General features: G+C 36.0%; 2 protein-coding genes across 2 annotated transcripts; one reads left to right on the forward strand and one right to left on the reverse strand.

Moving 5' to 3' along the window:
* Positions 1 to 17,864: 17,864 nt before the first annotated feature.
* Positions 17,865 to 19,066, reverse strand: LOC108466406 (protein MAINTENANCE OF MERISTEMS-like). The gene is made up of 5 exons (XM_017766729.1): positions 19,013 to 19,066; positions 18,585 to 18,927; positions 18,295 to 18,478; positions 18,060 to 18,141; positions 17,865 to 17,948 (listed from the first exon to the last, which is right to left on the reverse strand). The coding sequence occupies exons 1-5, from the start codon at positions 19,064 to 19,066 to the stop codon at positions 17,865 to 17,867; spliced, it is 747 nt and encodes a 248-aa protein (XP_017622218.1).
* Positions 19,067 to 20,554: 1,488 nt separating this feature from the next.
* LOC128286872 (uncharacterized) lies at positions 20,555 to 27,288 on the forward strand. The gene is made up of 2 exons (XM_053024651.1): positions 20,555 to 20,951; positions 26,909 to 27,288. The coding sequence occupies exons 1-2, from the start codon at positions 20,800 to 20,802 to the stop codon at positions 27,183 to 27,185; spliced, it is 429 nt and encodes a 142-aa protein (XP_052880611.1). The 5' UTR covers positions 20,555 to 20,799; the 3' UTR covers positions 27,186 to 27,288.
* Positions 27,289 to 27,514: the final 226 nt, after the last annotated feature.

The following is a 27,514-nucleotide window of genomic DNA, read 5'->3' on the forward strand; positions in this document are numbered from 1 at the left end:
CCAAAAGTCTTCGGATAGTGTGATCGAGCCTTCGACCTATCCCGACTCTGAGTGGCTTGTCCAAAACTACAATGAGTAAGAAGGAGGAATAAGCATAAATGCTTAGTAAGTTCATATGCAAATAATAAGTAACATAACAAACAGTTATACCACCAACATTAGCATACATCACTAAAACGCATATCACATTTTTAATCATTCTTCATCATCTTATTACCTTATCGTGGTTGTATCAATACTCAACCCGAGGGTTAAATACATACCTGTCCAAAATATCCATTTCATATCACTTACCAATACGCCTCTTTACATCTCGAAATTTTCCTCCATTTGAGTAGAACTTTACCCGTTGAACACATCGAATATAATTCGGATACATGGATAACTTGCACATAAGTGCCATATATACAATCAAGCAATCATGTAACCCGCCCATAAGCGAACTCGGACTCAACTCAACGAGCTCGGCGTTCGCATCCATAAGTGAACTCGGACTCAACTCAACGAGCTCGGGCGTTCGATCCATAAGTGAACTCGGACTCAACTCAACGAGTTCGGATGCCTAGTTACATCTCACGAACTCGGACTCAACTCAACGAGTTCGGACATTCGCATCCATAATCGAACTCGGACTCAACTCAACGAGTTCGGATGCTCAACCATCCTAGTGACATGTCACTTGTATCCTAATCTATTCCTAAGGTTCAAACGGGCTTTTTCCTTGATCTCACATTGCCATCTTCCATGGAATATCTAACCGATACTCTGTAGCAATTCATATTTATCAAGTAGTAAACATATTTTGCATATTACTCAACATTAACCACAAAGCATAATATTTCACGATAAAAAATCAGCATATCATATAATTAACATCAATAACTTAAAAATAACAATTATGCTACATTATTTACACATGAACTTACCTTGGTACCAAAATACAAAGATTTTGCAATTTAGTCCACAATCTTTTCTTTTCCTCGATTGAGGTCGATTCCACGCCTTTCTTGATCTAAAATAACACATTTAGCTTATTTAATACTCACATTATCAAATTAATCCTTAACTCAAATTTTGGAAAAATTACAATTTTACCCCTAAACTTTTGCATATTTACATTTTTGCCCCTAGGCTCTGGATTAAACTTTATTCCTTATTCTTATGTTTTACAACATGCTGATCACTTTTCTCTTCTATGGCAACATCAAATTCTCACTCTAACATGTACTTGTGACTATTAGGTATTTTTACCGATTAAGTTGCTTTTACTCGCTTTTTGCTTAAAATCGAGTAGTACAAGTTGTCTAACATAATTTAAAACTTCATATTCTATCATAAAACATCAAAATACACAAATTTCACCTATGGGTATTTTTCCAAATATAAACCCTAGGTTAAATTATTGCTAACATAAGCTTTATCAAGTTACCGGGATCTCAAAAACGTAAAAATCATTAAAAACGGGGCTTGGAATCACTTACTATGGAGCTTGGAAGCTTGAAACAAACCCTAGCTATGGAGAACCCTTGAAATTTCGGCCTAATGAAGAAGATGGACAAAAATTGGCTTTTAATTTTGTTTTTAATTCATTTTAATAACTAAATGACCAAAATACCCTTACTACTAAACTTTCCAAAAATTCCTTCCATGTCCTAATTTTGTCCATGAACTTAAAATTGGTCAAATTGCTATTTAAGACCTCCTCATTAATATTCCAAAACAATTTCATACTAAAAACTTCTAGAATGCAAGTTTTGCAACTTATTCGATTTAGTCCCTACTTTCAATTTAAGCACTTTAGGCATAGAATTTCATCACGAAATTTTCACACAATCATGCAATCATATCATAAACATCAAAATCATTGTAAAATAATTATTTCTATCTCGGATTTGTGGTCACAAAACCACTATTCCGATTAAGCCCTAATTCAGGATATTACAGAAACCTTGAGAAACACTTTATCTCCCACCTGATGCTCGATGTCTTTACGCTTCATATCCGCGTACGACTTCGACAATCGAGGCTATCTTCGACTTTCACGGATTACTTTCACTTTCATTCAAGATTCTAATCAAATCCACCGAAAATTTTCCTTTCACCGAGCTCACCCAAAACAATGGTGTACGGCATTTACGACCGTACAAAGCCTCGTAAGGTGCCATCCTAATACTTGATTGAAAACTATTGTTATAAGCGAATTCAATCAAAGGCAAATATCGTTCCCATGAACCATCGAACTCGAGGATGCAACATCTCAACATATCCTCAAGTATCTCAATTATCCGCCGGATTGACCATCGGTTTGGGGGTGAAAGGCGGTCTGAAATGCAACTTGGTACCCAAAGCTTCTTGCAACTTCTTCCAAAATCGCGAGGTAAATCTCGGATATCTATCCGACACGATAGAAATAGGCACCCGTGTAATCTCACAATCGAGAACGCATAATTCGGCTAATTTGTCCATTGAAAAATCCGTGCGTCGACGGGGACAAAGTGAGCCGACTTAGTCAGTCTATCTACCACGACCCAAATCACATCCTTCTTGCTTGCTGACAATGGCAGTCCGGATACAAAGTCAATTGTGACTCGATCCCATTTCCACTCGGGTATCATGATCGGCTGAAGTAATCCTGAAGGCACTTGATGTTCCGCTTTCACTTGTTGACATATTAAACATCTCGAAACAAAGTCGGAGATGTCTCATTTCATACCATGCCACCAAAACCGATGTTTCAAATCATTGTACATCTTCAGACTCCCGGTGGATTGCCATTCGGCTACAATGGGCTTCGTTCGAATTATCGAAATAAGTTCTCAATTCTTTGGAACACACAGACGACTCTGAACCTCAAACAATCGTCATCATCGATCCAAACTCGATTCCTGCTCGAACACACTCACCCGCTTTTGCAACCAACTCATCGTCGACCTTCCGAGCTTCACAAATTTTATGTATCAATAATGGTTTGGCTTTCAATTCAGCTACTAACACGTTGTCGGATCGAACGGACAAGTGCACATTCATTGCTCGTAAGTTTAATAATGATTTACGACTCAAGGCATCCGCAACCACATTCGCCTTTCCCGGTGATAGTCAATGACCAGCTCATAATCCTTTAATGACTCGAGCCAACGTCTTTGTCGCAGATTTAAGTCTCTTTGAGTCATCAAATATTTGAGACTTTTGTGATCCGAATACACATGGCACTTCTCACCAAATAAGTAATGTCGCCAAATCTTTAAGGCGAATACGATAGCACCAATTCGAGACCATGGGTCGGATAATTTTTCTCATGTGGCTTTAATTGCCTCGACGCATAGGCCACAACTCGACCTTCTTGCATCAATACGCAACCTAACCCAAGTAGGAAGGCGTCACTATAGATGACAAACTCTTTGCCAGATTCGGGTTGCACTAGAATTGGGGCTTCAGTCAAATAAGTTTTTAGTTGATCGAAACTTTTCTGACATTTCTCCGACCATTCAAACCTTACGTCCTTTTGAAGTAGCTTCGTCATTGGCGTGGCTATCGTTGAGAAGCCTTTTACAAATCGTCGGTAATAACCGCCAGCCCAAAAAGCTCGAACCTCGGTAATATTTCTGAGGCTTCCAGCTAAGTATGGCTGAAATTTTGTTCGGTCGACTCGAATGCCCGATGCCGATATCACATGCCCCAAGAAGCTAACCTCTCTTAACCGAACTCACACTTGCTGAACTTAGCATATAATTGCTTATCCCGTAGAATTTGCAAGACTAACCTCGGTGTTCAAAGATGTTCGGTCTCATTTCTTGAATAGACCAAGATGTCATCAATGAACACGACTACGAACCGATCCAAATATGGTCGAAGATCCGATTCATTAAATCCATAAATACCGCAGGGCATTAGTAAGTCCAAACGGCATCACTAGGAACTCTTAGTGACCATATCTCGCTCAAGGCGGTCTTGGGTACGTCCAATCTCGAATTCATGGCGATAATAGCCCGATCTCAAATCTATTTTCGAGAACACCGAGTCTCCTTCGCTTGATCGAACAAATCGTCGATACGTGATAACGGATATTTGTTCTTTATCGTCGCTTTATTAAGTCGACGATAGTTGATGCACGACCTCATGGTTCCATCCTTCTTTTCACAAACAACACCGGCGCACCCAAGGTGAAAAACTCAAGGGGCAAAACCTCTATCCACCAATTCTTGCAACCGAGCTTTCAACTCCTTTAATTCGTCGATTGCCATACGATACGGAGCTATCGAAATTGGAGTGGTACCAGTACCAATTCGATGCCAAACTCTATTTCCGAACAGTGGTAAACCCGCAATTCTTCGTGGAAAACATCCGGTATTCACAAACCACGCACAGATTCGGTTTTTTTCGACTCCTTGTCATCGAGCACATACGCAAGGTACGCTTCGCACCCTTTTCTTACATATTTCCGGCCAACATTGCGATATTACGGTGGCAACCCTTTAAGTCCGTAGACTCAACCCGAATTATCTCGTTATTCGCAAGACCTCAGATCGATAGTCTTGCTTTTGCAATTTACAACCGTGATCGCATGGTCAACCAATCCAAACCAAGAATAATGTCGAATTCATCAAACGGAAAAAGCATCAAGTCCGCGGAAAACAAGAACCTCTAATACTAGGGGACTTTTCTTGCACACTTTGTTGACAAGCACGTAATAACCCAAGGGGTTTGACACCAATTACAAACTCAATAGACTCAATAGGCAAAGTCTTCTTGGATGCTAAGGTTTCACATATATAAGAATGAGTAGAACCGGGGTCAATCAAAGCAATCACATTAGTATCGAAAAGAGTGAAAGTACTGTAATAACATCCGGTGAGGCAAGATCCTCGCGTCGTGCGTATGGCATAAGTCCTAGCAGAGCACGAGCCTCGAGTCTTGTTGTAGCATCTCGGCCCTCTCGACCGCCACTAGCATTGTTCGCATTTGGATGGCCTACCTCGGCGGTGGTGGCACTCGGGTTTCCACTTTGACTTACATTTTGTTCAAGCAACCTCGGGCGAGTCCTTGATAAAGTGGTCACCGATCCACACTTATAGCAGAGCGATCACGGAACCTATAGCTCCCGAATGCCATTTGCCACAATGCGAGACACTCGCTCTCTCTCGGCGATCATTTCCACCATCAGCGATCAAGTGACTCGTGTGTCACAGGGGTCGATCGCGATCTCGTCTAGAAAGCCCGGCGCCTCTAGACCGGCTCACATCATCTCGAGATCTCTTCGATGCCTGTTGAAGAGACTTTCCCGAGGACCTCTTTCGAAATTCTCTAGTTCCCACATCAACTTTTTGTTTCTCCTTTCTAAGCTCTTCGGCTTTACAAGCTCGCTCAACAAGTACTACGAACTCTCGTATTTCGAGAATGCCAACGAACATCCTTATATCATCATTCAGCCCATCCTCGAAGCGTTTACACATAATAGCTTCGGACGAAATGCATTCTCGCTGCAGACTGCTAAGCCTCACAAATTTTCGTTCGTAGTCGATGGCGACATAGAGCCTTGCTTAAGATCAAGAAATTCCCTTCGCTTTTGGTCGATGAATCTCTGACTGATATACTTTTTTCGGAACTCGGTTTGAAAGAATTCCCAAGTCACTTGCTCTCTAGGCACCACAAAAGTCAGAGTACTCCACCAATAGTAGGCGGAATCGCGTAGCAAGGAGATGGTACACTTTAAGCACTCATCGGGTGTACAAGATAGCTCATCGAGCACCCGGATAGTGTTGTCCAACCAAAATTCAGCTTGCTCGGCATCGTCGCTATCCGTAGCCTTGAATTCAGTGGCCCCATGTTTATGAATTCTGTCGAGTGGGGGCTTACTTGACCTTATTTGGTCAGTTACCGGAGGTATTGTAGGTGCGGGGGTTGCATTAGTCGGAAAAGGAGGTTGTGGAACAGCCATGTTAGTTCAAATGTATTGGTTGAACCAATCATTCATCACGCTATAAAAGGCTTGCCTAGCCCCATCATTCGGGTTGCTGGCCATAGGTTGAGAGTCCGCCGGTGATGTCCCTTGCGCGGGAGCAGGCGCCACACTCTCCACATCATTAGCTATTGCTCGGTTGGGATCGGGATCCATTGCTATAAACAAACACAAAGTCAAATTGTCAGAAATCACCACACTATCAATTCATCATTTAATGGCATGTATAGCTAGACCCCAAACATATCACGGTAGTCCTAGAATCGACTAAACCGTAGCTCTGATACCAATAAAATTGTAACACCCCGAAGCCGAGACCGTTGCCGGTGTCGGACACGAGGGGTTAACAAGCCAAAACCACTTATGGCACCAACCAATTTGACATTCCAGGCAAGCTGGAAAACTGCATTGCTGTCGCCTTAAAAAGCATATCTCGAGCTTCACAACTTGGAAACTGATTCTGTAAATTTTCCCTGAATTTAGACTCATATATCCATCCATGGATTTATTTTTAGAATTTTTGGTTGGGCCAATTGGTACAGTTTATTAGTTAAAGTCACCCATGTTACAGGGGTCGACTACACTGACCTTCGCGCGTTACAACTTGAATATCTCTCTGTACAGGGTTTCAATACTGATGCCGTTTGTTTCTAATGAAACTAGACTCAAAAAGGAATCTGTACATATTAGGCATGACTTCTAATTCATTCTGGATAATTTATGGTAAATTTTCAAAGTCGCGACAGGGGACCCAGAAACCGTTCTGGCCCTGTCTCACGATAACTTTAATATCTCTTAACACGTAACTCCCATGACCGTTTCGTTTCTTCCATATGAAAGTAGACTCATCAAGGTTCATTTACATAATTCTTTCACTATTTAATACCATCCCTACAATTTTTGGTGATTTTTCACATTCCCGTCACTGCAGCTGGCAGCACCTATTTTTAAGGTAGGTCTTACCTATTTTGTAGTCTCCATGAACCAACTAGTCTTGCCATACATAGGTTCACCTATGATCATTTTTAGCCATTCCAATGGCTGATCATGTGACCAACACTCCCATTTCCAATCCATAATCACATCATGAAACCATATATATATATACAAATCACGAATAGTCTAAGTTCGTACTTTACTTCTACGAGCCATTTTCGCATGGCCGTACACATGTACATCACAACACATTTGAACCAACAAGGGGTAGTCCTATACATGTACTAGGCTAAATGTACATGCAAATTTCACAACATTCTTCAACAAATTTCTTCTTTAAACAAACATATTTATCACTTTCTTCATCACCAAAATATCATGTGCAAACATATATACACATATAGGTGCAAGGCCGAATTTCAAGGTGTCCATAACCATCCAAAGCACAAATTTTAACTAACATGCAAGAAGCATAAACCATGCTCATGAATGCTTCATGGCGAATACATCACAATCATGCCCTTTCAACTTCGGTCATGGTTAAACAAAAGAAAACTCAATGTCTTACTCAAGATTGCTACAAAGAAATTTCAAGAGTAGACAATCCATCATTGCTTGCATCATTAGCAAGCTTCACATTTAGCATGCAATGGCTTTAACACAATAACAACTTTGGCCAAATACCATTCCCATGGCATAACAAGGATTTGAACCATGGCTAACATGAACATCAAGTTAGCAACTAAAACATGCATGAAACTCATAACACAACCTCATACATACCTTAATCTTGATGCAAGTTTAGCCAAATCTCCTTCTAGATCTCTTCTAAACAAAGAAAATGAAGCAAAAATCTCTTCTTCCTCTTAGAATTTTCGGCCAAAAGAAGGAGAGAACAAGGATGAACAATTTTTTTTGTTTTTCTTTCACTTGCACGGCAATAGGGGATTGCTACACTCTCACACACATTTTTTTTATTTCTCTTCCCACATCTAATTATTTTATCACTTAATACATCATGCATTAACAAAACATGTCATAACATGTTTTCTTTGCCCATAATTCCTTGCCATGGCCGCCACCACCTATAAAAGGGAATTTGACATGCAAGTCCATTGTTTTGCATGCATGCTTTAATTAGTCATCACACAATTCCCTATCGTACTTTCAAAGTTCACTACTAAGTCCTTTCTAGTGAAATTCACCTTTATAACACTAAATCAATCACCAAAAAATGTCACACATGAGCACACACATATTATAGGCATCAAAATAAATTTTAAATTATTTTTATGCCTCGGTTTTGTGGTCCCGAAACCACATTCCGACTAGGGTCAATTTTGGGCTGTCACAATTTCTCTTTAAATATCCTCACCTAGCCTTTTTTATTCCATTTGGCCCTAAAGGGTTCTCATTTCCTCCACTATTTTTCGACATACTTTCCTTCCAAGGTAATCCTACACGGGCTTCCTCTTCTAATAAATACCTATGGGATTTTTCCCACGTCACGTAGTCCCATCTTGTCATTCTTTCCTCCGTAGATCTCTGCTAGACTTGACTAGTCCAAGCGTTTGGCTTAGAATCTACTCACCTATCGTACCCAAGGTTAGTTTATCCATCAATCCCTAGTGAATTTATATTGACGGTTACCACATATCTCGAAGAAGGTACCTCGTCTATTACCTCAACCCAGATAATGCCACATATGCTACTTATCTATTACCTCAATCCAGAAGGTTAGTTTATTCATCATCCCTAGTGAATTTTCCTTTTTTTCGTAATACTTTGGTAGATTCTCTTATTAGTTTGTTTACCCATAGTTTAAGAAGCATTAGCTCACCCCAATATGCTACTCATCGTGCGAGTCTTACAGTGACTTCTCTCATTTTGCCTTATTAACTTTTCCTAGCTTAATATTTTGGCGCACTTAATCTGCTGCCATAGCCCAACTATGGCCTTACACAATATTACCCCATGTTTAATGTCCTTGTGGACTCTTACATATTTACTGTCCTAGCAGACTCCATTGGTTGCCATAGTAGAGCTATGGTCTTATACCTTATAGCCCCAAGTTTAATGTCCTGGTGGACACTACCAGTTTCTATAGTCAAGCTATAGTCTTACACATTATACTTATTTTGAGATATTGCCCCCTAGCCATTGCGGTGTTGCTCATATTGCTTGTTGACCGTTGTCGTGGTGTTGCTCTATGGAACCTAATAAACATTGTCATGGCGTCTCTCTAGCAAGCTAGTCGTTATTATTCCATTTCATATCTAACCTTTATGGTCGAACACTGTAGTGTCACCTCCACAAGTCTTGGAGCTTCGCACATCACGGTTTGTACTCAACAACACTAAGTGGAAAAATCTTATGAAAATTCCATTTCCCAATCCAATCCATCCATTCCTCATATTGAGTTTTAACCTTGATGTTTGAACACCATATTGTCCCTTCCACAAGGCCTGCTGCTTCGCACATCTCAATTTTTCACCCAACAACACTAGATTGCAGTAAACAAAAACTTCATTTCTCAAATCTTAACTTCATCTAACCTGTCAATAATTTCCCCATACTTTGCCATTATAAACATTCATTGAACACACACTATAACACTATAATTCCATACATGGTACGCCAAATATTCAAACATCACGACGTATCTACATTTTGTTCTTTTGATCTCTTAGGATTTGAATTCCTATAACAATATTAGCTTCTCCCAAGTCCTTCATGCTAAACTATTGAGTTTCCAATGAGTAAAATGTCATCAACATATAGAACGAGAAAGGCTACCTTTCCATCCCCAATACATTTATAAATACAAGGTTCATCTATGTTTTTCTCATATCCAAAAGTCTCGATCAATTGATTAAATCTTTAATTTCATGAGCAGGATGATTATTTAAGCTCATATATAGATCTAAGTAGTTTTCAAACTTTATGCTCATTTCCTTTAGCTATATATCTAGTGGGTTACATCATATAGATGTTTTTTCAATATAGTCGATCAAGAATGTTGTCTTGACATCCATTTGCTAGATCTCCTAATCAAGAGTCGCCGCAATGGATAATACTATGCAGATTGACTTCAGCATGGCAACAGGAGATAAGGTTTCTTCGTAATCGATACCTTCTTTCTAAGTATAACATTTTGCTACAAGTCTGGTCTTGTAAGTTTCCACTTTTTCATCTACATTTCTTTTCTTCTTGTAGATCCACTTACAACCTATGGGTTTTATCCCTTTCAGCAAGTCTACAAGTTCTCATACTAAGATGAAATCTATAGACTCCATCTCAACTTTCATAGCTATTTCCTAGAGCTTCAAATCAGCACTCTACATCACTTCAACATATGTAAATGAGTCATCATCTTCTTGTCAGTAGACTCAATGTTTAAAACACTACCACCAGATTGGAAGAACTTAGGCCTACAAGATATCCTCTCATTGCAATGAAACACCCTATGCTACTGATAGTTTGTAAGTGTACTATCAGAAGTTGGTTCTGGGACCATTTCTATAGGGCTTTGTGTATTTCCTTAAAGTTCCTCAAGTACTTCTTTACTTTGAGGTTTGAACTCATTCATGCATCTTTCTTCAAGGAAAGTAGCATGAGTTGACACTATCACAGTTTGCCTTTTCGGGTTATAAAACAAACCACTTTAGATCCTTTTGGGTATCCCACGAACATGTATAATTTTGTCTGTGAATCCAACTTCCTCGCATCTTTATCCAATACGTGGGATAGGAATCCCCAAATCCTTAAATGATTTAGATTCAGCTTCTTACCATGCCATAATTCATATGGAGTTTTAGATGTTGCCTCAATTGGTACATCATTCAGAACATAACAAGTTGTTTGCAATGCATATCCCCTAAAGGATATTGGCAGCTTCGAATAACTTAACATCAAACGAAACATGTTAAACAACGTTTGACTTCTTCTTTTTATCATGTCATTCTGTCGTGGAGTGCTCGACGCAATTAACTAGGATAGAATCTCATTCTCTATAAGGTACCCTAAGAACTCATCTGATAAATATTCCCCACCTTGATCAGACTAAAGTGCCTTTATGAGTAAACTTAGTTATTTCTCTACTTTTGCACGAAACTCTTTGAATTTCTCAAAGGTTTCACTTTTGCATTGCATTACGTACACATACCCATATATGCAATAATCATAAATAAATGTTACATAATACTCATAACCACTTCTGGCACTGACGTTCATGGGGTCACATGCGTCAATGTGCACATGTTCTAAGGATTCATGGGGACACATATTTGTTTTCTAGCAAAAGGAACATGAGTCACAATTGTAATAGTAAGAGTTGACTTGTAAGAAGGAACCATCAATATTTGAACTAGATAAGGCAATAGACTACGCCAAAACATGATTTTTTGATGGAATAAAATTTGTATGTACTAATCTCATAGTGTCTAACCAGTTCCTTGTACTATTTTGAACATTTTTTTCTTTTTAAAACCTGTTTTTGGTATTAGATACCTCTAAAAACCTAAAAACCAATTTTAAATGAGTTCAACATAATTTTGAATTCCTAATATTTAATTTATCTATTTTATATGATTTTTATAAAAATTTTCAAAACTTTAACTCCCTAACTTAATGTAATGAATGACATATCCTAATTTGAGTTACTTCAGCAACGAATGTGACATCTTTATTCGAACTCACAGTCCTGATCGGGTGTAAGGTGCCACATTGTAGATGATTCACAACTTGCCCCAAAGTTTGCATAAAATTGTTAGAGCCCAGTTCAACATATAGCAGATGTTAATCCATCATAAGTGTCCTTAAAGAATATGCATCCCTTAATAAAAATCTCTTAATTACATTTTGATTTGAAGTTGCACTAGATAAATTGTTTCGAGTATTGATTGTCTCACAACTCCTTTCCCTTGTAGATGATTCACAACTTGCCCCATTGTAGATGATTCACAACTTGCCCCAAAGTTTGCATAATATTGTGAGAGCCTAGCTCAACATCTAGTAGATGTTTATCCATCATAAGTGTCCCTAAAGAATATGCATCCCTTAATAAAAATCTCTTAATTACATTTTGATTTGAAGTTGCACTAGATAAATTGTTTCTAGCATTGATTGCCTCACAACTCCTTTCCCTTTTCCTTGTATTATAATTTCCAATTGAAACTTCATCTCTTCCTTTTGAAAACCTTTAAGGAAACCCAAGAACTATTCTGCTAGTGGTAGTTCTCAAATCTAACCACCATAAGGATGATCCCTCAACTTCATCATTTTGATCGGCACACAAATCACATTTATACTACGTTTGGTAAGGGTGTTTTTTTCTCACATGTTTTAGTATATGGGTTAGCAATAAACTAACTAAATTGATAATATTTAGCTACTCACATGACTTGTTTTTAGTAAAGAGAAGGAAAATTTTTTGTTTATTTTGAAGAGATCTTACTTTTTACAAAAGTTTTTACTTATCTTTCTAATTTCATGTTTAAATTTGTCCCAATTATACTTTATTTTAGGTCTAATTATTATAATACATATGTCATAAATAAATTTTTTCCTTATGTTATTACACTAGTTACCAAACGAGACATTAGTGTGTAAAAATTCCACCTGTAGGATTAAGATGATCAAATGCACCCTTTGAAGCATATTAAAAATATAAATGGATACATGCCATTATCTTAACCCTACCGGTAATTTTTATTTTTCATTGATAGTGTTCCTAATAATAATATTTTTAATTATGTACAACAATTTGAATAATATTATGTTATGAGTGAACTATATTTAAATTAATTTTTATTCAGATTTGAATATATTCTAATTTAAGTTCTTTTGGCGCATCTAATCATTTCATTTAGTTTTCTTTGAACATCTATTATTTTTATTGTACTTGCAGTTATAATTGTTATTTCTTTAAAAAAACATTTAGTTATTTTAACTATGTTTAAATTATTTTAATTATTCTAATATGAGTGGACCCCGTCCATATTATTTTAGTTTAAATTTCCATTCAATTTTTGCACATAAATTATTTGTGGCTATAGTTTTAATTTAAAAAATTAGGTATCTTAATTATGTTCAATAATTTTAATAGTATCATTTTTAATGCATTACATAAAATAAAAGTATATCACATAATAAAGTAAAACAATTAAGGATAAATTATATTGTAAGTCACTCAACTTTTAAAACTTTCAAATGGTTACTTAATGATTTTTTTTCATTTTCATTAAGTGTCATTATGTGTCGATAGGAAAGTGACATAACAGTTCAAAAATCGATATAATAATAAATTTAACCTCAAATTTTACATATTATATTGATAATAATAATTTTTGAAAAATAAAACCTCAATTTACAAATTGATTTTGTCGATTTTTAAAAAATTAAAATAAATATATAAAAATACATAAATATTTTAAGTACATATTAAATTTAAAATATATATATAAAAGAAAAAAAATATGGGGTTTTTTTACCCCAATATTATAAAAAAAATTATACACGAAAATAGGCTGTCAGCCAGATTAATTACGAAAATGGTATATTTTTTTAGGTCGCGCCTACCGACAAAGAACCCATTTTTAATATTAATTTTTTTCGTTTAAAAAATTATTATTATATTTTTTTTTCGGGTTAGTATAAAACCCGGGTATATGTACGGGAAAAGCATACATACATGTTGCACCTATCTGACAGGCTCAACTAGTTGAGCCTATTTGATAGGCGCAACTAGTGGGGCCCATATGCTTAATTTTTCCCCTATATATTCCCCCGAAAATCAGATGAAGAACATACAGAAAATTTAGCAGCAGAATAGAAGTAAGAAGAGAGGGAGAAGAAGGAAAGAAAGGAAAGCAAGAAGAAGGATAAGGTATTTTAGTTTATTTATTTTTAAATAGAATGGAGAATTTTGTTAGAAATTTTATTATTTAAAAGTTTGTTAGATTATTAATTTTGTTAGCTTCTGAATGAAAAATTTCGCATTAAAAATTTTATGTAACTTTTTTGCTATTCGAAACTATTTTGAGAATTTTGAAAAATTTTAACAGATCTAGTATTGAATATAGAGAATCAGTTTTTCGTATGCGTTTATTTCGATGGAGAAATTTTGACAACAAGCGTGGGATGTATATTTGAATGTCGCAAACAAGTAGCAATGAGATTCAATAGAAATATCTCTTTCGATGATATGAAGGAAAAAATTAGTGAAAAAATTTATAGACGTTGTGGGAGAAGGATCTCGAAACTTTTCTACAAGTTTCTAGTTTCGACGGATCCCATAAAATTCACCGAAATGAAACTTGTAGACGATGAAGACGTGGAGACAAGGGTCGCTCTTTATTGTGGGACTTGGAGCAACCAAAATGCACCGATTCAGTTATTTGCTGAGTTAGCTGGTGTGGAGGAAACTAAAGATCCCACTCCATTAGGTGAAGAAGATGGAGCTCAAGAACTGTGTATGGTGGTTCCGGTATCATACGTTGGTAGTCAATCAACTATACATGGGATTGACATTGATCCTAATGCTGCACCCGAGACTGCTGTGGTTGGTGATGATATATACCATAGTAGTGATCCTTTTGATCATGAAGTCGATAGTGAAAGTGAACCCGACGTGGATAAGGTCCCGGATGATATTGACGATGAAGGCGTGAATGAAGAAGTAAATGTTAATGCGTCTTCAGTCGAGAACCAGATTAGTCGTATTGTGATACACAATAATCTTGAGGCACACATGTCTCGGATAGACCCCGATGCAGCGCATGCAGCCAAATTCCTGGAGTACCCTGAAATACAATTTGCTCATCAGATGGCCGCATAATCTGATCCTGAGGAGTTGTTCGTGGGCCAAAGATTTGAAAGTAAGGAAGAGTGCGTATTTTCCATTAAGAGGTATAGTATGAATATATCAGTAGACTATAAAGTCATCGTGTCTAAACCGACATTATATATTGGAGAGTGTTGGAAGTCGGCGGAAGGCTACAATTAGCGGATACGAGCTGCATTTATCCAGAAGTCACAGATGTGGGAGATATGAAAATTTGGTAGGCCTCACACATGCACTTCATCACGTATGACAGAAGATCATCGAAAACTTGATTCCAAAACTATCTGTACGTGCATCATGCCAATGGTTGAAGACATGCCAACCATTAAAGTTTCGGTACTGATTGGCAAAATGCAGGCACGTTTCTAGTATCGAGTGTCATACCGGAAGGCATGGATAGATAAACAAATGGCAATGGAGCAATTGTATGGAGATTTCGATGCATCATACAATGAGTTGCAGGGATGGATTGCCGCTATGAGGGAGTACATACCGGGGACTGTCATTGAGTTGCAGACACGACCTTATTATGGCCCGGATGAGCAACTACAACCGGGAAAAAGAATTTTCCAACGGATGTTCTGGACGTTTGATCCATGTGTACGTGTATTTCCCCGCTGCAAGCTGTTTGTGCAAGTAGATGGGACATGGCTATACGGTAAATATACACAGATCTTACTTCTTGCGATTGCTCAGGACGGGAATAATAACGTACTCTCGATTGCATTTGTCATCGTAGATAAAGAGAATATGGAGTCGTGGGAATTTTTCCTTACAAACCTGTGAAGGTATGTTATTAGTAATGATAGTATTTGCATCATCTCCGATAGAGGGAAAGGATTAATTGCCGCCATTAGGCGTTCCAGTGTGCCATGGAGATCTGTTTATTTTATATGGCACATTGCGGCTAACTTCCATCGAGATTATAAGAATGCAGACTGGAAGAGACAAGTTGTGAAATGGGTAAAGAATAACCTTATCCTTTCAATCTATAACCTAATATTTTGTGATGAGACTGTAACTTATATTTTCTTAATACATACACAGCGTACGAGCTTGAGCCACACATTTTTCGGCAAAGGATGACTCGACTTGAGAATGACATGGAAGGTCAGACGAACACATCTTTCTGACAATGGTTAGGTACCATGGAACCATGGCAATGGACTCAAAGTTTTGACGAGGGCTTTTGTTACGATCAAATGACCACAAACTTGGTGGAGGCATCAACGCTGTGTTATTGAAAACATGACATCTTCCGATTTCATCTGTCTTCTCAGCTTCATTTTACAGGTTGGCTACCTTGATGCCAAGAATGGGTCAGCAACAAGTCAACTAGATGGAGGCAGGACATGTGTTTGTCGAATATGTCAGGGACGCAGTGGTTGCAAACCGTCGGATGGCGAAGTTGATGAATGTAGAAGTATATTCACGATGTAATGAAAAGTTTCGTGTTACAGAGACCATCGATCATCGACCCGGTATACCACCTAGGTCCTACGGAGTTGATCTTTGAAATAGACGATGCGATTGCAGGAGGTTCTAAACACTTCATTATCCTTGCGCACATATTGTAGCAGCTTGTGCTAAAGTCTCGTTCAATATAGATCAATTTATCAATGAAGTGTATACCCTCGAACGCACGTTGCTTGTATGAGAGAATGAGTTCCCGTGCTTCCTAACCTATCTACTTGAGAGGTTCCGACGACGACATTCAAGCTTGTCCCAGACAAAGGGTTGCATAGGAACCCAAAAGGTCGTTCGCAATCATCTAGAATTCGTAACGAAATGGACATTAGAGAGAAATTCAATGGGAAGTTGTGTGGAGTATGCAGATTACCCGGTCATAATCGGAATAAATGCCTGCTCTGAAACTACCATATTGGACAATCATCGCGATCGGATAGAAATTAAGGTGTTGTTCATTACATGTTGGAAGAAAAAGTCCAACCGAATAGCATTAAATGGATTTTTTAAGTATTTTAAGATTGATTGTTTTTAATACTCCTCTTTTTTTTTGCTATTATGTACTTCAACCCAAGCAAATCCAAAATTTGCCTTCAAAGCACATGTTTATATATAATTTACAGACCTACTTCGGGTGAAGCATGACTATTTGTTTTCATACATACTTAACTCGGATTTATTATGTATTTCATTTACTATTATAATTACATTCTTCAACCGGGGGAATGATGACTATCCTTTGTAATAAAATGATAAAAAAACTCATTACATAAATAGTCATTACATAATTTGCCAAAAATAAATTAAATTGATAAATAAAATGCCAAAAAATTTATTACATAAAAATGAAGTTATTGATATTACAAAACCCCCTAAATTGATGGTTTGATGGTGTGGTTTTAGGGGTATATTTTGGTGGAGCCCGACGTTCACGTTGTGGGCGACTATGGCGATCAACGTTCTCTTCATCCGTATATGGGGGTGTGTGAAACATAGACGAAAAATCATATGTTTCAAATGCTATCGATGAACTTGAGCCGGGAGGAGTAGAATACGGCGGTGGATACGGGTCGGGAGGAGTAGAGTACGGCGGTGAATACGGCTCTGGAGGAGTTGAGTACATGGGTGGATACGGGCCGGAAGGAACGGAGTACTGAGATAAATATGAGCCGGGATGACTGGAGTACTGAGGTGGTAGTGGGCTGAAGATATCAAACTCTGAATGATATCCGTGGCCTGAGGAGCCGGAGAAATAGTCATCGCCCCCTAAATCTGGATGATAAGAACTACCTCCAGAGTGTAGTTCCGGCTCTGGCTCTGGCTTTGGTGCATGATGTGGATCTGGGAGATGTTGCCCAATTCGTGTCGTATATCGGGGGACTACCATCGACCACCCACCAAACAAAAATGGTTTCCCTATCTCACAGTACAATTGTAGGTACTGTAACGAGGGCTGGAGATCCAAACCACGATCCATCTGAGGTACCCTCCCAAACCGATTGTTCCACATCGTAACATATTATTCATGCTCATCTCCCCAATCAAGCCCATGCTTCCTCCTCCTGGTCATCCCATGGATATCCCTCAATCGTACTAGCGGACTCGGGATATATTGTATGCAACCGAAGTACCGAAGTACTCGATCGCCATGATACCACTCTACTATTTGAAAATTGATAACGGGTGCGCTAATGCACCATAAGTTTGAGTGGACGCAGGTAGAAGAGGGAATAACCGCCATAATTTCTAGAACAGAATACGGCATCCAAATGAACTTCACAGTTAATCACATTTTTATATTAACGCAGGTTGAGTGAAATAAAATAATAAAATTAAATTGATATTGGAAAAACTTACCCCTTCTCCAGAATGATTCTCAATCATCAGATGGTATATCAAAACCATGTATGACCTCCCGATACCTGGATTTGTGCTCCATCTACGAAAAAATTGTTAGAACAACATAATCCAAAAAAAAGTCAACTAATTGTTATAACGCATAAAAATTCATCACCTATTAACGAGTGGAAATAGATATGATTGGTGACTAATTGATGCCAAGAATGGCATCCGGTAAAGTGCCCACGACTACAGCAGTATGAGGCATTCGCCTATGTCCATCGCAGAAGGATCTGTCGTCCGAAAAAGTTCACGATACAACATGGCTAACACTGCGGAACCCCAACTGTATGAACGGGTGTTATGCAAATTAGATAATAGGGGTAAGTACATCAAGTGAATCGTACTATCGTTTGAATCCGGCATAAGTACACCACCTATAAGGTGCATAACGTAAGCTTGAATAGCCTGCATCACCTCCCATTCATTGGCAGTACTCGGCAAATACTCAAAAATTGGCCTTTAGCCATGAAAATCTCAAACTGGCAAATTTCCCCTCACTTGGCGAGCGTCCAAGTAATTTATAGCAAAGGGTTGCCGGCCTGGAGATCGAACTTATGCCCGTGACCGAGTTCCCGTCGATGGGGAGCCCGAGCTGTAGTGCAACGTCTTCTAGAGTGATGGTGCACTCCCCGCACGGCAAATGAAATGTGTGGGTCTCCGGACGCCATCGCTCGACTAAAGCGGAAATCAAGTCATATCGCAGATCAAAAGTCCGGATCAATGCCACTGATCCAAACCCGGCTAACTCCAAGAACGGTATTAGGCGTTCATCTGGCCGAAACCCTATACTATTAACACGGCCTCTCAATACGCGGTACGGCTCCTGACATTATTATATTAGCGAAATAGTTAATACAATATAATTTAATTCAACAAATAACATAACTATGAAATAAAAATTTTATTACCATCTCATTAATGGTACTTGATATGTGATTTGTATTATCAATCAAAGAACCCATTTATTACAAATCGCAATTAAAAAAATTGAATTCATTTTTCTTATTTCAAAAGATACAATAAATTATTTCAAATTTTAGAAACAAACACGATAAATATCTCATAATTTCCCATTATTTACCTACAATAAAAAATTTATGTTAGATAACAAGTAATAATATAATTAAAAACATATAAACTATCTAAATATAAAAACATTCAATTTAAAAAAAAGAACTAGAAACATACCTAATTAGAAGAACATCCAAATAACCTATAAAATTATATAACAACAAATTAATCAACATTTTAATAAATCAATAAAATTATCAAATAAATAAATAATAATATAAAATTACATTATATAAAAATGACATTAAAAATCACAAATCACAAAACACTAAACTATAAACACTAACAATTTATAATCATAAATTACTAACACAAAATAACTATAAAATTATTTTTTAAATAATTACTAAATAAAAATCATAATACACTAAACCACTAAACACTAACAATTTATATAACCTAATATTAAATTACTAATAAAATAGCTATAAAAATATTTTTTAAAATATATTACTAAAAATCACAATACATTAAACCACTAAACCACTAAACACTAGCAATTTATATAATCTAATCTTAAATTACTAATAAAATAGCTATAAAATTATTTTTTTAAAAATATATTATTACTAAAAAAACACAATATACTAATACACTAAACTACTAAACACTAACAATTTATATAACCTAATCAACTATAAAATTATTTTTTTAAAAATATATTATTACTAAAAAATCACAATACACTAATACACTAAACACTAACAATTTGTAACATAATCCCATAAATTATTAACAAAACAAATAACTATAACAAAATACAAAACACTAATAATTTATAACCTAATTATAAACTACTAACAAAATAACTATACAATTTTTTTAAAATTTACATTGCTAAAACTCACAAAACACCATAATTTTATAATAAATTACTAAAATAATACATTACCCTTTTTTTTCTTCTTCTTCTTTTTCCTTCTTCTTCTCCTTCTCCTTTCTCTCCTTTCTTTCTCACAATCGGTGTTTGCTTCAACTTGGGGGGACCATGCTTATAAGGTCCCCATAAAGTTTTTTTTTTCTATGAGTGATATAACTCATGCATGGAAAAATATAAGCGACATCTGAGAAGCGAAGAAAGCGATGGATGCAATAGCGACAAGTGAGGGTGTTATGTCTACTGTCAAGTGTGACTAGTCGCGCCTACCTAATAGGCACGACCCGTTTCAAGTATTTTTTACCTGTATAAAACTCATATTTTTATATATATATTAATATAAATATTAAAAAATAATATAATAATAATTTTTTAAACAAAAAAATTAATATTAAAAAAATAGATTACGCCTGTCAGATAAGCACAACTTAAAAAAATATTATTTTCTCGTAATTAATTTAACTGACAATCCATTTTCAAATATAATTTTTTTTATAATATAATGGTAAAAAACTCGAAAGATGATTTTGACAAATAATGATAATACATAATGGCTCCAATTATTTTCCATTTGTTGAAGCAGAGGGAAAGTTTCAGCAATGGCGGCCATGAATCTCGTTTCAGCTAGGGTTCACTCTTTCAATTAAAAGTGAGGAAAGGGTTTTCAATTTCGAAATCCAAGGGCTACAAATTGGGACCGCGAGCTACTTTGGTAGAACCGGGAGGTAGAAGCCGGACCAAGAGGAGATGGTTCTTCGGCGACTCTGTAGACGTCGAGAGGGGACCCTGCGACGGACCTTCAGACGGAGGCCAAGGCCACGGCACGAACCGTCAATGCCTCCTTTACAGCCTCGAGCTTCTTGCCAACAAGTATGGGTCACGACTGACGACCTGTCCAGGTTAGGCCCCAGAAAATATGGAAAAAATAAAAACTGAAAATTGACTAATAATAATAGTAATGAGTTCGATTTGGATTTGATTCTTTTTTTAATTAGATTTGATTTTCATTTGATTAATAATAATTGACTATATTATATTTGAATCTATTCTAACGGTTGGAAGCGTGATGGATAATTACAAGCTGAAATACTAATTTTATTACGCAAATAACACAAATACAATTATCTTTTTAATTCTATTCTGCTGCTAGTTTACAACTCTCTTCACTCGCAAAACCTTTTCTTTTTGTTATTATTATTTTTTTCAGGATCTATTAAACCAACCCATGAACTATATTTATAATAAAGTTTTAATCGACATTAAGAATTTTTGCCTACTGTCATAATTATCCTTTCATCCTTAACCTTCAATATTTCACGAACCTTTCAGCACATTTATCATTATCATCATTTTAGTCCCTGCTGCCACGTTATTGATTTTTCAAGCTCCAGACCAATTTTGACAGCTTACTATCCATCTTGCAAGCTAGTCTCTTTGTTGCCTCATCTACATACTTAAAAGACTTAAGAAATCATTAGTCCGCTGTCACTTACTAAACCACGTTATCTACATACTTAGCTGACTTTAAAAGTCGGTTTGATTTCTAACACTTCCCATTAAATCGAGCTTTTCATTCCAATCTTTTCTTTGAGTTTATAGAATACGTCCATTTTCAATGGCTTCGTAAAAATATCTGCCAATTGATCTTATGTTCTGTAGTAAACTAACTCCACTGTTTTATTCTTCACATGCTCTTGAATAAAATAATACTTTGTATCGATATGCTTGCTTCTACAATGAAACACTAGATTCTTTGTAAGAGATATTGTGGACTTGTTGTCAATATAAATTGTAATTGGACTTTCTTTTATAATAGATAATTCACTCAAAATATTCTTCAACCAAATTGCTTAACACGTGCATGTTGCAACAACCATTTATTTTGCTTCACATGTTGAGAGGGCTATTGTTTGTTGCTTTTTCGATGACCATGAAAATGTCATGGAGCCAATATGGAATAAATATTTGGATGTGCTTTTACGATCATCCAAGTCACCACCATAATCATTATCTGAATAACCAACCAATTTTGAATTTTGTGAGTGCGTATAAAATAAACCATGTTTGATGTATCTCAAAATTCTCTTTATTGCAATCAAGTGATCTTGTTTTAGCTTCCCCATATATATGCTAACTATTCCCATTGCATGCATAATGCCTGGCCGCATGATAGTCAAGTATCTTAAACTTTCAACGATACTTTTAAACAACGTTGGATTTACTGGCTCTCTAGATGAATCAACGCTTAATTTCATGTATGGTTCTGCTGGCGTGACTACCGACTTGCAATTTTTCACTCTAAATATTCCATCTTTCATTTGTTTCACTTCAAATCCAAGAAGGTATGACATTTCACCAATACCTGTTATTTCAAATTATTTAGTCATAGCTTTCTTAAGTTCATTGAACATACTTGGATTGTTTCCCATGAAAATCATATCATCCACGTATAAGCACACGATCATGATGTCACCAACTCCAGTTTTCTTCGTATATAGGGCATGCTCGTATGGGCTTTTCGTGAACCCGTTCTTCTGAAAATATTAATCTATTCTTGTGTTTTATGCTTTTGGGGCTTGCTTCAGTCTATATAAAGCTTTATTCAAGCGAAAAATTTTGTCTTACTATTATTGTTTTCTATATCTAGGTGGTTGTCCGATGTAGACTTCTTCTTCTAGGTAGCCATTAAGGAATGCTCACTTCACATCCATCTAATAAATCTTTCAGTTATTTCGTGATGCAGTTGTCGTGAGAAGCCTTATAGTGTCAATCCTAACGATCGAAGCAAGTACTTCATCATAGTCCATTCCATATCTTTGCTTGTAGCTTTTTGCAACTAGTCTTTCTTTGTATTTCTCCACTTTTCCTTCTTTGTTGGTCTTCGTCTTGTACACCCATTTGACTCCAATTGGACTATGTCCTTTTGGTAGACTTGTTAACTCGTACGTGTCATTTCTTCTTATTGCTACAATTTCTTCATCCATTACCTTCTTCTGTTTGACATTTTCAATTGCATATTCATATGTTATTGGATCACATTCTGATATTAAACAGAACAATAAATAATCGAGTGTTGTTTCTATAGGTTCTATGACTCATAAATATCACGTAAACTACACATTCTTGCAAGTGCTTCCTTTGAGCTGCTAGTATTGGTATTGGTTAGAGATGATGATGTTGTAGGAGTTGTTACAACAAGACTTGGTGGAGGGCTTCGATTGTCGTCTTGTTCTTGATTATTGAAGTTGTCTTCTTTGTCATCACTGAAAAATAATCCTTCAATTTTCTTTTCTTCTTCTTTCTATATCTAGTAATCAGCTTCATTAAATTCTACATCTCTTGAAATAATAACTTTCTTGGTGAGGGGGTTGTATAGCCTATATGCATTGCTTCTTTTATCATAACCAATGAAAATACATTTCTTTCATTTATTGTCGAGCGTCTTTCTCGTCTAGTCAGGAGCATGAGCATATACAATGCATCCAAAAACCTTGAGATGTCCAACTCCTAGCTTTTGATTACTCCAGGCTTCATTGGGCATATTATATTTTACACTTTTTTTCAAACACCGATTCAAAAAATAAACAGCACATTGAACAGCTTCAACCTAGAAAGTTCTTGGTAAATGCATACCTTTAACCATGCTTCTTGGCATATCAAGAATAATGCGCTTATTTCTTTCAATAACTTGATTTTGTTGTAGCGTTTACCAAGTCATCAACTGTGAATAATTTCGTGCTCCTTGCAGAAGCTTTCAAACAACTTTAAAGTATACCCATTCTATCAGTTCTGAGTATCTTAATATAATATCCATTCTGTTTTTCTACCATAGTTTTAAACTCGATAAACTTGTCAAATACTTCTGATTTTGTTTTAAGAATATATATCAAAATTTTTCTACTAAAATCATCAATAAAAGTAACATAGTACATGTTTCCACTAAGTGATAGTATAACAAAAGGACCTGCTATCTCGGAGTGCACAATATCCAATGGTCTCCTGGGTCGTCGAGATTTTCCAACTTTAAAACTCTGTCTGTATTGTTTTTCTTTAATGAAAGTTTCATACAGTTGATCAGGAGGATTAATTTCTGGCAATCCATTTACCATCTTCTCCTTTGACAATAGCTTCAGGCTAGAAAATCCAAGTACGCGTACCTTAAATGCTACAACCATGAATCATCTTTGATTGCATTCTTCATACACTTCACCTTTCTAGATTCAATATAAATAGTGAACAAACGGTTACGCATCATATCAACTTGGGCAATTAATTTATCACTCTTATTTTTTAGGGTGAGCATGCAATTTTTCATATGTACTTCATATCATTTTTCTAGAAGTTGTCCAAGGTTGATGATGTTGTTTTTCAAAGCTGATACGTAATAAACATCTGATATGTACTTCTTCTCTCCGTTCTTTTATGTAATAGTAACTTTGTCGTTACCTTTGACTATGATACGCGATTCATTTCCAAATGTTATTTGTTCGTGAATATTCTCGTCCAACTCTGAAAATAAGTCTTTTCAGCCATACATGTGATTTTTGGCACAATTATCAAAATATCAAACATTTTTACTTGATTTTTCACTTTATTTATAGGTGAGGAATACATTAGATTCCATGTTTTCTTCTTCTTTAACTATTGCTACAAGATTTCTCTCTTTCACCTTAGGAGTTTATCTACACTCATAACTAAAATGACCATATTTATTGTAATTATAAAATTGTATCTGAGATTTATTTCCTTGTTGCAATCTACCTCTTTCTCGATCTCGACCTCGAACTCGTCGTCCATGACTTGATGTCTGATTTTCTTCGCTTGTTTGGCCTCTACCATATGATTGATTGCCTCGTCTATATGTTCCTTGATTGATTGCCTCGTCTATATGTTCCTTGTCCACTTCTATTTCTTCCTCTATATCCTCCATAGTATCCTCCACGATTACATGTACCTTGTCCAAAATTACCGCTAGCTCCACTATCATTGAATGACAGTTTGCTTTGCAAGACTTACTCCAATTTTTCAGTATCATCATTTTACTTCATTTTATACTCATGGGCTTGAAGGGAACGCATAAGTTCGTTGATTGATATTTGTGATAGATCTTTTGATTCTTTGATGGCAACAACCACATAATCAAATTTGCATGTCAATGAATGCAAAACTTTTTACATTACTCTTACGTCATCAAGTGTTTCTCCATTTCTTTTCATTTCATTTACCACTCTTTCACCCAGGTGACATAATCAACGCTTTCTGAAGGTTTCATTTTCAACGTCTCAAATTCAGCTCTAAGGGTTTGTAAACGCCCTCTTATCCTTTTTACAAGCTTCTTTCAATACTCTTTTTTCTTCGTTTTTCAAAGTCACTTCGGTAGCTGCATTTTCGGGATTAACATATCCTTCTTCAACAACGTCTCAACAATCTTGAGAGTCGAGCAAAGCCTTTATTTGGATGCTCTAATTTCCACAATTTGTCTTTGTTAATTTCAGGATCTGCGGTTGAATCATGTTTTCCATTGTGACATCGACAAGAACCTCGCTCAGATACCACTTGTTGGAAGCGTGTTGGATAATTACTAGTTGAAATACTAATTTTATTACACAAATAACACAATTACAAATATCTTTTTAATTCTATACTAATTGCTGCTAGTTTACAACTCCTTTCACTCTCAACACGAATCACAGGTTGATAAAACATTCGCCTTTACAAAGGTTTAAATATAGTCTTTTGGGTTTATTCTCATTGTATAATAAAAGACTAAGCCTATTCATGGGTGTTGTTGCCCTCTTTATTCGTGTTGGTGTTAATAGTTGTCTTTAACATGTACATGCGGATTTCTTTTTAGGTACGGTTCACGTGAATTTATCAAAATTGAACGTAAATGCCCCTTTGTTTCAGCTATAAAAGGGAGTCTTTCCTCATTTGCAAGATGTACTGAAAATTATTCACCTTTCTTCTTCATTTCTCCTCTATGCATCTTCATAGTCTTTCTCTGTTTTCCAGTTGGCTCTCTGTCTCTTCCATATTTTCATTATTTCCTCCCTTATTCTACCATTCCTTCTTTCCAAGAAAAAGAACAACCCTTTTGAGTTCCATCTTACTCATTCGAGTGTATAAATTTGGAATCATTGTATTAATTCTATTTTATTTAATTTTAATTATTCTTATAATATAAAAATAAATATTCAATTATAAACTAGTTTAAAAATCCTTAAGTTGTCAGATAAAAAAAATTAGAAAGGACAAATCAAATCAACTTAAATTGGTGTAATTTAATTAAGTTGATTTGATTAATTGAGAACATTTGTAAATTTTAAAGGTTAATTTTTAAAAATATGACTAAATCGATATAATATGTACAATTTGTTGTTACATCGATTTTTAAACTCCCACGTTACTCTCTCGTCAAACACTAAATGACACTTAATGGAAATGGCTTAAGAAACAATCTTAATTAGTTGAGTGATCATTTTAATATTTTAAAAGTTGGATGACAAAAAAATTATTTAAGTAATCTACATTATAATTTAGCCAAAGTATAAATATGTAAAATCACAATTAGTATATGATAAAATCAAGAAGTAGTATATATCTAAAAGCAATAATTAGAATTACACCTTGAGTGAAATTTCTCTTTCATTTATTATTTATATTATTCAATTTTGGATTATACTTTTACTAGTATTTCAATAATATAAAAGTAAAAAATTAAGTTTTCTAAAAAAGTCTACTCTCTCTAGCATGTCTTTGGTCTGCTGCTGGTAACACGTCTCTAGCTTTTTATTTTGATTTTTTGAGTAGTTGGTTTGGTTGTTTTACTCTGCCTAGGGTTAATTTGGTGTTTTAGGTGGTACGAGGTTACAGTCAAGGAGAATGAGATGGTAGAGTTGAAGTTAGATGATGGGGAAGAAGAAGTGATGTTATTGCCTACTGAGTTTGATTCTCATAAATCAATCTGCGAGTTTTGCTTGGTTGGTTGTTCCCTTACGGCAAGCATAGTCCATTTTCCAAAAATGAGGAGTACGATGGCCAGCCTCCGGTATCCTTTAGGGAGTGTTAAGATCTCAGTTTTGGGGGAAAGGAGATATTTGTTTAAGTTTTTTCATAAGATGAACATCGAATGAGTGATACATTTGGCTTTGTCGACTTTCAATAATAATTTTTTGATTATTCATCAACTCGAGGAGAACGAAGATCCAATGCAAGTTTCTTTAATTTTTTTTCTTTTTTCTGGGTTCAAGTACATGATCTACCTCTAGGTTTTTTTTCGGAAAATGTAGCGAAACAACTTCAAAATTTTATTGGTAGATTCTTGGAATATGATACGAAACAGTTGAGTAGGGGAATGAAAAATTATTTATGTGTTTGATTTCAATTAGATGTTAGATGCCCATTAAAAAGGAAGAAAAAAATCATGATCTTTCCCGATAAGTGTACTTATGTGAATTTTACG

Source organism: Gossypium arboreum, chromosome 2 (assembly GCF_025698485.1).
Source record: "Gossypium arboreum isolate Shixiya-1 chromosome 2, ASM2569848v2, whole genome shotgun sequence".
Lineage (NCBI taxonomy): Eukaryota > Viridiplantae > Streptophyta > Magnoliopsida > Malvales > Malvaceae > Gossypium > Gossypium arboreum.

Coding starts and splice junctions, on each gene's coding strand:
- LOC128286872 (XM_053024651.1), top strand. CDS start 20,800: ATGGTTCTTCGGCGACTCTGTAGACGTCGAGAGGGGACCCTGCGACGG. Junction 20,952..26,908: donor ACGACTGACGACCTGTCCAG/GTTAGGCCCCAG, acceptor TTGGTGTTTTAG/GTGGTACGAGGTTACAGTCA.
- LOC108466406 (XM_017766729.1), bottom strand. CDS start 19,066: ATGGGTTCTTTGATTGATAATACAAATCACATATCAAGTACCATTAAT. Junction 18,479..18,584: donor AAGTGAGGGGAAATTTGCCA/GTTTGAGATTTT, acceptor TGCACCTTATAG/GTGGTGTACTTATGCCGGAT. Junction 18,142..18,294: donor GGCGAATGCCTCATACTGCT/GTAGTCGTGGGC, acceptor ATTTTTTCGTAG/ATGGAGCACAAATCCAGGTA.